Source organism: Cinclus cinclus, chromosome 18, assembly GCF_963662255.1.
Source record: "Cinclus cinclus chromosome 18, bCinCin1.1, whole genome shotgun sequence".
Classification (NCBI taxonomy): Eukaryota; Metazoa; Chordata; class Aves; order Passeriformes; family Cinclidae; genus Cinclus; species Cinclus cinclus.
In genome coordinates, this window is record NC_085063.1 from 4,382,609 (window position 1) to 4,396,684 (window position 14,076).

General features: G+C 42.6%; 1 protein-coding gene across 1 annotated transcript in view; it reads left to right on the top strand.

Annotated features, from left to right (window-relative positions):
- PTPRT (protein tyrosine phosphatase receptor type T) overlaps positions 1 to 14,076 on the top strand; it is a 428,744-nt gene that overhangs the window by 276,801 nt on the left and 137,867 nt on the right. Inside the window, exons 8-9 of the mRNA XM_062505329.1 lie at positions 620 to 916; positions 2,189 to 2,298. Coding sequence (XP_062361313.1) covers positions 620 to 916; positions 2,189 to 2,298 — 407 coding nt within the window. The remainder of the gene's footprint in view (positions 1 to 619; positions 917 to 2,188; positions 2,299 to 14,076) is intronic.

A 14,076-nucleotide genomic window follows, 5' to 3' on the forward strand; every position in this document is an offset into this window, starting at 1 on the left:
CCAGGAGTTTAACAGATGGGAGGACACTGGGGTGTTGGACATGCAGCAGTTGATCCCTTAGACTTGATTCTGTTCCTCTGGGGCTTCAGTGTGAGCAGAATGGGTTTGAGGTGGCAGGAGGGGCAGTGGGGCTGAGTTCAAAGCTGAGAGACTTGAATTCATTCCTTCCCCAGGGGCTGTTTCCTGTGTGTTTGTATCACTTAGGTCTGGATTCACCAAGGTCATTGAGCACTATCAAGTAGGCCATCAGTTACTAATAATTTTTAGTTGTTTTCTTTGAAAGAATGAAGAAAGCACAACTTCCCCACCCCTTACCTGACGGATTCCTGTCGCCACTGTTGAATTCAGTGAGATTCCACAGGAATCAGGAGCACGACCACTGCTCAGGGCCTCGTGACAGGAAATTTCCAGGCCACGCTCAGGAGCCAGAATGCAGATGTTCGTTTCCCTCTCACTTTATACACTGTACACACAAGAGCGTCCAGAACACAAAGAGCGTCCAGAACACTCCGCTCCCGCGGAGCGCTGGGACGCTCCACACACAGAAGAAAGGGCGTCAGTGCCTGGCTGCCTTGTTCAAATATCAAATTGTGTTTCTGTTTCCTCTCCTGCTCCCCAGACCCCGTGCACGGGCCACAGAACGTGGAGGTGGTTGACATCCGCTCGCGGCAGCTGACGCTGCAGTGGGAGCCCTTCGGCTACGCCGTGACGCGCTGCCACAGCTACAACCTCACCGTGCACTACCAGTACGTCTTCAACCAGCAGAAATTCGAGGCGGAGGAGCTCATCCAAACTTCTTCCCACTACACCCTGCGCGGGCTCCGGCCCTTCATGACCATCAGGCTGAGGCTGGCCCTTTCCAACCCCGAGGGCAAAATGGAAAGCGAGGAGCTGGTGGTGCAGACTGAGGAGGATGGTGAGTTCTGATGGGGTTGGTTGGTTGGGTTCTGAGGGAAGGCTCGTCTTCAACCTGTAAAAAACAGCATAACCCTCTGTCCCACCAGGCTGGTGCAGCCTCTCTGGACAGCGTGTCTGTTCTGGGTGTGAAACTTGTAGGTTTAAATGATTTCCATTTCACAGCCGTGTTCTTGAAAGGGCAAAGGTCCCTGAGGTGCTTGGACATGATAGACACCAGTCTGAGCAGTTGTTAAAGAGCTGTAGATTTAATTCTTTGTGTTCTGAACCACCCAGCAGCTTCCTTTATCATATGGGCAAATGAATTATTGATTATTGCTTATTGATTTTTCTTCTGCCTTCACACAAAAGAAAGCATCCCATAAAACTGTATAGTTCCTCTGTTCCAGAGTGTAGCTTTTCTTAATAATGATCTTCTGGACATTGCATTTTATAGAGATCTCAGAAACAAAATTAATTGTGTGTATAAAAGAAAGGTTGTGGATATAAAAGAACAGTTTTCTAGAAGAACTGATGGAAAACTTTGAAGCATTGTTATCCTACCTGAGCTGTTTCAGACCAAGGACTAAGTTCCTCTGCCTGAACTGTAGAAGTTCCTATCCTAAGTTTTTCTGAGCTGAAACTGGCTCCTCCAGCCCCACATATCACATGGGGAGACATAAAAGGATAGTAAATATTTCAGAAAAATGAGCAGGGTTTTTATCAGACAGGCTCAGGAGTGGATTTAGTTGGTTATCTCCCACAGCTTTAACATTTTGCTGGAGTAGGTGGATTTTTAAGCTGGCCTTGTAGCGGTAATGAAATATAAATCTTGCATTGTTACTTTACCAAACAAATCATTCTTTTCTATTGATAAAGGTGTGCAGCCCCATAGCACCTCCATAACAAGGTGCAGTCTGGCTCTTTAGGTGGAGAGCTCTGCTGTTGTGTGGGTGGGGAAGGATAAATTAAATTCCCTGCTGCTGCTCCACTGTACTGGAATAAACTCATACTGAAATTAGCATCATATTTTCATAGATTCTGATTTTATTTGTCACTTAGTGGTTACATTAGGGTGTTGTTATTTGAACCAAAAGTTGAAAAATAAGCCTTTCACATTGATAGTAGCTTGGTAATGGTAGTGCCTTGAGGGATTTTAATTTTTAATTTTATTTATTTATTTTTAACACTCAGCTTCCTGTCTGATGGCGTTTTGGGTATCTCATGTGTGTGCAGCTGGAGCTGGTGAAGCTTTTAACACAGATTTTTGTTGCTTTTTTTTTTTTCCCTGCAGTTCCTGGACCCGTTCCCTTGGAATCTATCCAAGGAGGACCTTTTGAAGAGAAGATCTACATTCAGTGGAAGCCTCCAAATGAAACAAACGGCATCATTACACTCTATGAGGTGAGAAGAACAGATTGTTGTCAAGGAATAGGTGCCACAGGGCCCTTTTCATGTGTGTTTAAGCCAATTCTGAGCTCTGAGAGATCTCAGCAGGTGCTAAAAGAAGCCCGATTCAAATAGATAAGAATCTTGAAGATAGTCTGTTGCTAACACTGAAAAAGTTACACAGTTCAAAAAAGAGAGAGATTTCTTTCCAGTATTTGTGGCTAATTGAGAGCCACACATTTCCCCATGTCTCAGGTGCCCTGTTTCCTTCTCCAGTTTCCTTCTCCAAGTTCTGTTTTCTTTCTTTTCTTTTTTTTTTTCTTCTTGAGGTAAAACAAGTCTACGCTTTATATCTACACAGTCTAACTGATTCCTCTTTGCCTTCCATCAGTCACAGCACTTCCTGGCAATATCAGCAGAATGGAACTGTCAACTCTTACCTCTTTTTGAACGTTTCAGTTGTAATATTTGCCCATCCCAACAATTTCTCTGATGACAAACTAAGTGTAGAGCAGGTTATGGGATGAGCACTGACCATCCTGTGCTGGATGAGAAAAAAACAATTCAGTGTGATTCTAGAGTGTATCAGAGGTGGTGTTTCTTGTGAAGGGAAGGAAGTGTTATTGCTGTCATGTGCTCCTGGCAAAATTCTCCATAGTGTCATGTATTCCCAAGTATGTGGAACAGGAATCTAAGAGGAGCAACTCTTTAGGGGACCATGTGATATGAAATACAGTCCTAAAAGAGCAGGTAAAGGCATTTGGATTAAATGGCAGGAAGTGGTGCACCAGTACTGGCTGAGCATGTGTCAGTTTATGGGTTCAGTATTTATCTCTGTAAGATTAGAGAAAGTAAAAATAATTTTTTTAAGTAATAACACAAAACCGCTCACTGTGCCTTGTGCAGCATTTTGTGACACGGAGGGGCAAGAACCAATATTTCACTCTCTCTTTTGTGTCTTTTGTACAAACTCACTTTGGAAAAGCCAAAGGTGCAAGAAACAGCTCTGCCATTGCCAATGAGGTTCTGCCTCTTTCCCCTGCCCATCCAGCCTCTCCATTTGGGACAGGATGTCCTGTGACGTGTCACTCCCAGATGTCCTTACTAGCACTGGCTCTCTCTGTCACATTCAAATGGGAAAAATGAAGCAGGTTTAGCATCACTGAGGTTTAACACTCCAGCATGAGCAGTGGATGAAACTTTCCCCTGTAACTTCACTTTTAGGTCATCATTTGGCTCACAAAGGCCAGACTGAGTTTGATACAGCAACACTAAACAGATGAACAGAATTTCCTCTTGCTAATTTAGTGTCATTTCCACCAGGCTGAAATCCTTGACTGTCTGGAGTCGTTGTTGGTCGCTGTTGAGACACTTATGGAAATGCATGCAGGGTGCAAATCATCTGTCAGTGCTGAAACAGAACCAACCCTCATCATTTCATGGTCTTTGGGGGTGTCTGTGTAAGGAGTTAGGCAATAACCCTGGGTGTGTTTTAAAGGAATTAATCTGAATAGAATCAGTTACAAGTTCAGTTTTTCCTGGCAACACAGGTGACCTATAACAGAACATATTTTAAATCTGACCCAAGTCAAATGTTACAAATGATGCAAAAATAACTCCTTTTAATTTTTAAAGAAGCAGTTTCTTACTAAAACAGTGCCTTGGGCTCAGCTTGTTGAAAGGACTTCAACAATCTGAGTATCTTTTCTGGCTGAGCAGCTTCATGAGACACTTTAATGCCTGCAGGGTTGTGATGCATCATGACAGTGTCTTTGCCCCTGAAGTCATATCACTGCTCGAGTCTCAGTGGAGGCAAACAAATTTTTCTTTTCTGATAATGACTCTCTGCATATTTGGCAGCTGAAGACAAAGAGAAGTCAAGGTGAATTCAAACTCTTCCTCCTTTTCCTATACCCCCTCATCTCCAAAAGGATGAACATCTGAGTGCTAGGAACACCGTGAGAGCCAGAGTGCCTGGAGGTTGTCGTGATGAACACATTGTCCTTTCCTGTCCCTTCTTCCATGTGAAAATTCCTACAGAACCTTTCCACTGTCCAAGGAAGCCTGAGACAAGTCCATCAGCTGGAGATAAAAAATACAGGAGAACAGTTGCACAATCTGGCACAGATGGCTAGGGCACTCTCAGGAACTCTTTTTGGAACAAGGGGATCCCTGCAGATGGAACCCACACAATTCCTGTACACTGTTACTGGTGTCACTGGGAATTCTGCTCTGTCCTGGGAGATTCAATGACCTTCCAGTGAATTTGCAGCTCTCTGGAAGCTCTGCAATTGTGTTGCTATTATTAGGGAGGAACAAACAAAAAGGCCTCTGAGTATTTATTAAAGAAAAATTCCCTGAAAAGTATTTATTAATATTATCACTTTGTGAACTTGAGTTAGTGGTGCCAGGTCCCGCTTTACACCTGGAGGTAGCTGACAAAATTCACACATAGGAATTGTGCCACTGAGAGTCTCTCAAACCCCTCTGGGCACAAACCCTCCTAATAAAAACAAATACAACCCCACCTTCTCCTAAGTTATAGTTTCCTCCTCAGCATCACCATCACAATCTGATTCATTGTATCTGGATATTGTATTTTCTCTCTAATTCTGTTTAAAAAAAATGTTATAAGCTTCTAAAATGCTTCAAAATAATCATGCTGTCTATTCTATTTACATCCACTTGCTTCCCTTTGGGACTGATTTTCTTCTCAGGTCCCTAATCATTCTTGCAGCTCCCTGCCAGATGTCCCTATAACCCAAATTGCTGTTGCAGTGTTCATATCCACTGCTTGGGTGCCAACTGGGCTGGGATTCATCAGCATAACCTTCAAGTCTTTTGGCAGCCAGAAGCACTAATTTCATAATGACTGAATACTTCTAAAGAGCCTAAACAGAATGGAAGGACCTTAATGAACCTCTTTGACTTTTGCAAGTCTCTTCTGATGGTTATTTTTCTTCCAAAATGCTATTGTTGCCTTTTAACAAAGCAAGAGCATTGCATTTAAAAGTGGTTTAAACCCCTCTGTATTCGCTTGCAGAATTAATTGTTTCACTGAGTACAGAAATAGCTGGGTTTTTAAACAGAAGGACCTTTTAGATCCCTTGTAATTGCAGTTCCAGATCCTTTTCTAATTGCAGCCTCTTTCTGGGGAGCAGAAACCTCTTGTTCAGGACAACGTGGAAAGTTCTGGGAATTACAGATCAGTTAATCAGTGCTGCAAAGATTAGGATATGAGCTGGCTAGAAAGGGAGGACAGAACAGACCATTCTGGGGTGCTGGGGAGCCCAGCAAAGCTCACAGCTGTGTGGTGAGACGAGAGATGTCAATCTGTCTGTCCATCACAAATGCCAGGGATATGCCCAGGCTGCTGGTGGAAGTAAGAGAGGGAAAGTTAAAAGCCTCTAACAGGTCCCCAGGTGGCTTCAAGGTAACCTATAGGAGGCAGGCAGACCAACCTGTGCTCAGAAAAACAGATGTCAGCAGAGCTGGGCTTTGCTGGTTCCTTGGTTTGGGTAGAATGGCCCATGCAGGTGGTGCTGCACGTGACAGACATGGAAGAGGTACTATCACACTGTTTTTGTTCTTGTTCTTGTTCTCTGGGAGCAGCCTCTGAGTGGCATTAATTCAATAATATCTCACTAATCCTGCCCCACAGTCAATCTCCTGGCAGACTGAAAGCACCATGACTTGTTGAAATTTGTATTTTACATTTTTTTAACCAGTCCTGAAAAGATGTTCTTTAAAATCCCTGATAATCAAATGCTGCTCATTGTCCTCACACCATGTGGGAGTTCAGCTTCAAAGCCTTTGTGTACAAAGACATGCAACAAAGATTTATTCCTTTTAATTTATTTTTCCTAAGTGTGTGTAAGGTCAAACTACCATCAAACAGACTTAGACTGTCAATGGGCTGCAAGGGCAAGCAGTCTAATTTAAGGTCGTGGACCAGCTTTGGCACTGAAATTCTTCTGCTTTTAGATGACATGAGGTTGTCTTAGATGTATGTTTTCTGCAAACTCACATCTAAGTAAATAAAACTTATTTATATCTTCATTTTGCCATTCCTTTGAGCAGCTGAGAGCTTTCAGGTGCACTCTGTAAGTGATGCTGGCTTTTGGCTTTGTAAATACATTTTTGTGTGTATTACATTTCTCAGAATTGTCAGTTTTTAGAATATTTCACCCTTAAACAGTAAGAAAGAAAGAGAAACCCACCTATCATTGCCTTCTGAAGTACTTGTCACATCCCTTGGGGGAAGGCATTGTCAAGGGTGTTGCAATTCTAACAGCATTTCAAGGGTGGATCCCAAATATTCAGCTCCTTGGCTGGAAAAATGGCTCCCAAACTGCTGAAGTCCTTTCAGTGAGCCATGCCTAAGGGCAGTGTTGAAACAGCAAACTGTCTTTTTAAACATTGTAAGGTGCAGTCCTGTAATCACTTATGTCCTCATCTTCAGGATTGTTAAATCCCTAGTGGTTTTGGAGAAAAACAAGAATACATTTGCAGCTTCTAACTAGCTAGTTTTGTCAGTCACTGTTTCTGAAACACTATAAATCTCTATTTTGATGCCAGGAATAATAATACAAGGGACTTTCATACACAATTTCAGCTCTTTAATGGCATGCTCGGAGCATAGCACATCTAATCCCAGTGGATTTGAGTTTAAATTGCACTTCAGAGGCTACAGATCCTCTTAGTTACCATGTAAAATTGCAGTCTGCCCTTCTTCATCTCTCCAGTTGCCAATATGCCATTCCTTCTCCATCACCTCACTCCATCACTTTTGCTCTGCAGGAGAGGTTGTTACACACAAACTGCCTTTTTAAGAGTGTCTTGCATGAGGTCAATATTTGTGGGATGCATTGCCTGTATTTATAAAAGGGTGGAAATAAATTTCTTCCACCCTTGACCCCTGAAAGTGCATGCTTATTATAACAAAAAGCAGGATTATCTGGTGTGATAGCTATGCAGGGATATGCATCCATTTCTATTCATAGCCCTTTTCTAAGCTATTCAGGAAACCTGATTTTTTAAAGATAAAATCTTTCCTGCTAACAGGTGTTGCAAAAAAAAGATTTCCCCAGAAAAAAGCTGCAAGGATTGGGAACTCAGCTTGTCTTAGTCGTTTGTTTGTTTGTTTATTTAAAGGGCTTGGGTGGTTTTTTTTTTTTGGTTGTGAAGGGTGAAAAATGGCTCCCACAAGAAGGAAAGCAGCAACCACAAAATCTTGCAGCCGATTTATATAAAGCTCTACCGTAGAAATAGTGGAAAGATGACAATTCTCGGAAATTGCCTTCAGTGAAAAGTGGCTTTGAATGTTCCCATGAAAATCAATCATGTTACAGACTCTCGACTGCATTCCATGGATGCAGGAGACTCCTGGGATGGAGCTTGCTCGCCTAAACTTGCCTGTGTTTTGCAGTGCCATGCACAGCTGGTGCTGCATTTAGCTGAACATCCTGGAGACTGTCATGGTTTCAAAAGGCAGGCACTGATCATTTAAAGATGGGGTAATGGCTACTGGCTTTATCACTCATTTGCAGGGACATTGTCGGGAATTACTCCCTGTTCATCTGCAGCACTAATGCTGTTTGTCTCTGACAATGGATTTATAAGATGTAGTCTATTGTTTGTCCAGAGTCCATGAAAGTCGATGACATCAAGAATAAGGGGTTTACTGCATCTGTGCTGTATTGAATTGACTTTAATAACCTAAACTAGCAATGGAAGTGTGTGGCCATATATCATCTGTTCAAGTTGAAGCTCTGTCAGCCCTATGGGAGGCTGTGTCACCCTCTCAGCGTTGTGCAAGGAAAGCTGTTCACATCTACCCAACTGTGCTGGTTTTGCACAGCTGACATTCAGTAAAAAGGGAAGAACTACCCACAAAAACGATTTTTCTCAGAGAAGCTGCTAAGAGCTTCCTCGGTGCCTGACAAAAACCAATCCGTGATTAGGTTTGAGAAGGGACAACCTGTTAAACCACCGAGAAAGCTGAACATGCCTCTGTGAACACATATGTTAAAACAAACAAGCCCAGGAAAAAGCCCTCTTGCTTTTCAGCCTTTGCAGAGAGAAGTTCTTCCCCTTTCTGGCCCAGTGGCTGAGCAGGGGAGGGGAGGCCACAGGTCCTGGCCAAGGCTGGGCCAGGCCATGGCTGCTAACATCTTACTCTTATAAATGGGAAACAAAACGTCTCAATATTTAGCAAAATTCAAATTGCTTTATTTGATATAGACGGAGCAAACAGCTCTGGGGAACGTGAGGGGTCACTGCCCACTCCATGCTCCATCCAACCTTGGTTTGCAGCCTTTTCTTATAGTATGGTCTCCCGTTGTAATTTTTAACTTTGCCGGGTAAGCAGTGGTGGTCGAATAAACATCCATAAAGTCTTTGGGCGATAGTCAGTCTCACAGATAACCATCTGGTCTTGGTAGATAAAAACCAGCAAAAGTTGGGAAGTCTGGTCTTTGTAGATAGGCAGCATCGATCAAACGAAGGCAGGAAATCTGATTTTGCAAAATCTGTTGGACTATCGGAAAGTCTGATTTTGCAAACTGATAGTAGATACAACTTACTTAGAAAACATAATATTCAAAACAGGGGGATTTAAACCAGAATGATTTTCTCATATATTTTCCTCTATCTAATGTCCATGCTTCACTTCAGACCTTAGTATTCTGGTTTATACAAACCCCAATGCTTTTATGATTAACACAAATCTTTTATCAGTTATCACATTACCAACATTAAACCTTGCCACACTGCCAGGCTGGGCCGGGCCATGGCTGCTAACATCTTACCAACATTCAACCCTGACACATCTTACCAACATCAAACCCTTCCCTACTTCCAGCCCTGGCTGAGCCCTGGTCCCTCGGGCCCCAGGAGCAGCTCCAGGCCAGGCCCCAGTGGCTGCCAGGTAGGGGGAGGAGAAGCCATCAGCCCCATGGCTGGAATTAAACACATCGAAAACCTAAAAACAGCTGTGCAGCCAGAGCAGCCACTGCCCTTCCCCTTAAAGATCTGAGCCTTCTCCACCAACAAAACAGCTCTGGCCACCACCCCGCAGGGACCATGTGGCCCTCTGCAGAGATATTAACTCTTTCACTGAACAACTGAGACCTGCAAGCCTTCAATCCTGTCTCAAGTGAGAAAAGGATAGAGTGAAGACATGTAAAGGAACAACATGAAGGCATCAAGTCAGTCAAGTAGAAGTCAGGTCCCAGATGGGAGGGATTGAGGAGATTCCTCACTCTTGGGCTGAAATCCTCTTGTAAAGCTGTAGAGAATATATGATTGATACATCAGACTCTGTTTCCCTATAACTCATTGAAAAGCATGGAGGGATAAGTGTTCAAACTATAGACATGAGCAAAAACATCCTGAACAAGCAGATGTTGAAGTAGCTGTGATCCCATGAGAAGTTTGCACAGAGAGAGAGAAGAGTGATAAAGACCATTTGCCCCAGGGAAGAAGATCTCTGTTCCCAGAGATAAAGATGATCTCAGAAATAAATGGAGAGAACATTTATTTCTGACCAGCTCATCCTTAAAATGGTACCCCATTTGTCAGAGACTGAGCCGTCAAAAACAGTTGTGGGGAAAGCTGTAAGTTGAGGGGAGAGACTTTTACACAGTGATCAAATTTCCATAAAGCCACAAAAACCCTGTTTTCTTGTAGAGAAGTCTCCATAGCATAACAAAAGAACTAGAAAGACTATAGAAGAAAGACTTCTAGAAGTAATTAACTGACCAAATTGTTTCTGTACGTTGTCAATAGGAAAGAAAAGAGGGGGGGGGGGAGGAGAAGTGTTCTGAAAGTTTTATTCTAATTATTATTATTATTATTATTTTAGTTCTGTTAATAAAGTTTTTCTCTACACCCTTTAAAGTTTAAGCCTACTTTGCCTTCCTCCTAATTCCATCTCACAACAAAAATAAATAAATAATGCCAGTAAATACACTAACAATTTAGCCAACACTAAACCCACCACATAAATTAGTACATTAACCAAAACAATCTCAAATTAGCTAACCAAAACCACTACACCAGCTCAATTAGATGTGGAGTTTATGAGTCTCAGCACAGAAGGGCCCTGGAACAGGGCTGGGCTGGCTGAAGAGAAGTTGTTTGTTTTATGCCTGCTGACTAGTATTTACTGAGCACTTGGTAAATAGGGCTGGTTAAACACTGCCAGTGTTCTGGGCTCCACTTAATAAAGATCCAGGCCAGAATATGGCAAACGAACGGTGCCGATTCTGCTGATTTATTATCATTTCTTGGCAACTGAGAAGGATGGTAAATCTGAGCATTGCTCACTCTCTTAGAAGCTTGGGATGCTGCGTTAGTCACAGATCCTGTGGCTCTGTTCCTAGAACAAGGCAGGGCCCAGTCAGACAGCTTCCCAGTGGAACTTGAGCATCACAAGGTCACAGCAAATATCTTTTCCCCCATCCCATAACCAATGGCATCTCACAGAGAGCTCCTCCCCTTCACTCCCGTGCTGTTTAATCAATTTGAATAAATTAATAGGGTTTATGAGCTCCCCTGTCAGCAGAGAACATGAGTATGTGCCTGAGTGACCCCCTGCCACAACCAGGGCATTCAGTTAAGGTGTCTTCTCTGATCCTGCAAGGAAAGCACGATTTACCTGTGTGCAATAAGTCAGAGGGCAGCAAAGGCAGCGGTTGTTTTGTTTTTCCTTCCCATCACGTTTGGAAACACCAGATGCCGTGGCAGGACTGGAGTTAGCTGGAGCTGTGTTACTTAACCCCGGGCTGGGCTCTGTCTGCCTGGTTCGTGCTGGCCCTGCTTGGCTGCTCCTGCCTCTCCAGCTAAGGAGAGTAACAGAAGGGAGGGTGCTCCAGATGCAGGCTGAGCCTTTACTCAGGGATTACTCCCTGTTGGAAAGAGACTGCTGTATTGATGCCTTAGGATTTCAGCTCTTCTATTTTCCATATATTTGTAACCGTGTAGTTCTTTAGTGTAGAACTCTAAACTCCATATCCAGTGTGAGCTGCTGCTTTCCCAATATGGGCACACACAACAATTCCTCTCTAGGCTGGGAATCAAGGACACCTCACTGCCTCAGGCCCTGAGAGATGGAAACAAAAGTGAGTTGAGGGGGAAGCAAACTTGGGGTAAATGACTTCGTTACCTGAAGCTGTAATTGGAAGATTAACCCCCAATATGCAAACGTACAAAAGTGTAAAAACCCATGACTCATTGTCCTTTGGGTGCAGCCCCTGGGGGATTTGTCTGTGAAAAATGCACCTGAAGGTCATTTAATAAATATAACTGCTTTTTATTCCCTTAATTTTGTCTGGCCTTTGATTTTAGGTAGTCCTGACAAGGCATCATGTTTTTATTGCTCCTGTTCCTCTCCATCCGGTCCCAGTCACTTTAACACAACCTTAAATTTAGGGAAAGTTTAAATGGTTTCCTGATTTGTGAAGCTTTACTGAATAAGCACCTCAAAGAGCTTTAGAACAAACTTCTTCAAATGATATAGGATTCTTCATTGTGTGTTGCTCATTTGCTGTTATTTGCAAGATGTGCTTAACTTGGAAGCATTTGTTAATGATGCTTTTTAAAATCCTGTGGTTTCCAGAAACATCACTGGGAGAAAATGAGAGGGTTTTTCTGAAAAACTCAGATGTCAGGGTTTTTCAAATGTATGACAACCTGCAGGTAAGTAGCATACTTGTGTTATAAATAGAATGAATCAACTGTTAAAAAAAAATTGTTTGATCAAGCTTTTCAGAAATTAAAACATAATGTGGTCCCTTGAGCACAACAATTTCTTTGATTACCTTTTTATTGTTCTTTTGAAGCCAATAGACATGCAGTGATATAAATCTCATGCAAATGAGAAGATATTTGGTTACAACAACACTTTTTTTTTTAAGGAGCTGAATATTTTAGTGTTCCAAACTAAATTATAAGAACTGAAAAAAACTCCAACTTATTTTTTCTTGCAATGAAATTCAATTTTAAAACATCCTTTTGTAGATACATCAGCATCTTGTCTTTCTGCCTTGCAATGCTTTTTTTTTTTCTTTTCCCAGAAAAAATATAATTTCAGTCTATTCTTCTTTCTTCTCTATATTGCTCATTCAGGAGAACAGCTGATCCTTAATCCCATTTCCTCCATCTCATCTTTTCACATGGCAGTGTACCTGTGCAATTAAGAGTACTACAAAGCTCTTTAACAACTCCATTTTCACATCTTGCAATATTTTGTTTACCAAAATGTAGCAGTTAGCTAAGTTGAAAGCAAACTGCAGATGCATGTTTGCACTTCCTTCCTAGATTGTTGGCTTTTTTTTTTTCTCTGTTTCATCTTCAGTATTGTTTAATTTAGAAAATACATATGACTGAATCATTCAGGTGTGGTGGTGGCTTCATGCTGTTAATGGATGCCACTGAGGAGCTTTGTAAAGGGGGAGAAGCCAGTCAAAGTGATTTTTGCATCTCCTTCAGCAGTATGTATGTGTGGATGCATGGCTCCTTTTGGGAAATTCACCTTGTTGCTGTCCTTTGTGTTTGTGTCTTAGAGCCAGTCTTTATGATCCTGCCATCCAGTGAACAGGATGGGTTTGGGTTTTCTGTGCCCTGCTCATTTACCAATTTCTGTCACTTTGAGTCCTCTGCCTCCTTTTTCCTTCCCTGGTGGTTACTACTTGTCCCTGACCCTGCTCTCCCTGCTGTGCAGGTGGTATTCAGGTGGTATTGCTGGCAGTGAGGGTGAGATGGCTTTCAGGAGAATGAAAGCTTTAGCACAGGGAGAACAACTTTTCCTTTTGTTCTCAATTCACCTGCTTTGGTCTGAATTTGGGAAAAGTGACTTAGGTTGAGCTTGGATGGGGCTTGGAGCTACCTGGCCTCGTGAAGGGTGGCAGAGGGTTGAACTGGTTGAACTGGGGTGATCTTTAAGGTCCCTTCCAGCCCAAAACGGTCTGGGGGGCAGACACTTGACTTGGAGAATAAGTGCAAATGTATAGCTTAAGATTCAAGTGACTGAAACTACACCATGCCACAGTTGTCAGCTACAGTAAGAGCTGAGGCTGATGCTTGACCTATAAATGCGGCCAAACCATTTTTTACACACGTGGGCCTTGCTGCTGCTGCTGCTTTCTGCTGACCCAGCAGCTGTGTGTAGTGCTGCTCACACCCCACTCTGTGGTTTGAGGCTCTGTTCCTTGCCCACAGCTTTCCCTACACTCAGTGTATCATGGCAAACCACAATGAGGGGTTTTAGGCAGAGCTTTCAGCATCAAGGAATTACCGAGGAACAAGCATGGAGATTGAATAACCACCTCAATGCTGCAGTCCTATCAAAGCAATTTCTATAGTTGTCATTTTCTGCTATTAAGCTGAACAATGAGGCTCTCCAATAAAATCATATGAAATAACAGCTCATTAAAAGCTCTCCTTAATATATAGCATGCTAATTAATGTCAGTGGGATGCGAGCTTGAATGGCAGAATAGACTATAATGTTTAGAAAGTAGGTAAAATAAAAGAAGATATTTTATCGCTAATGATCTTTTAGTAAATCTAATGAAATCCTTAACGGCCTGAATACATTACTGAGGCACTCCCAATTGCTTTGCCACCTAGTCCATTCTTCCTCCTTTTCTCACTTGGCTTTGTTTTATAAAAACAAAAAGCCATAACATCCCAAGGAAATATGAACAGGAAGAAAGAAAGTCTATGCAGAAGGAGAGTAGAGGAGACTTCTCAGCCCAGCTGTCGCTGGTCCTGGGCAAGACTGGGTGCAGGA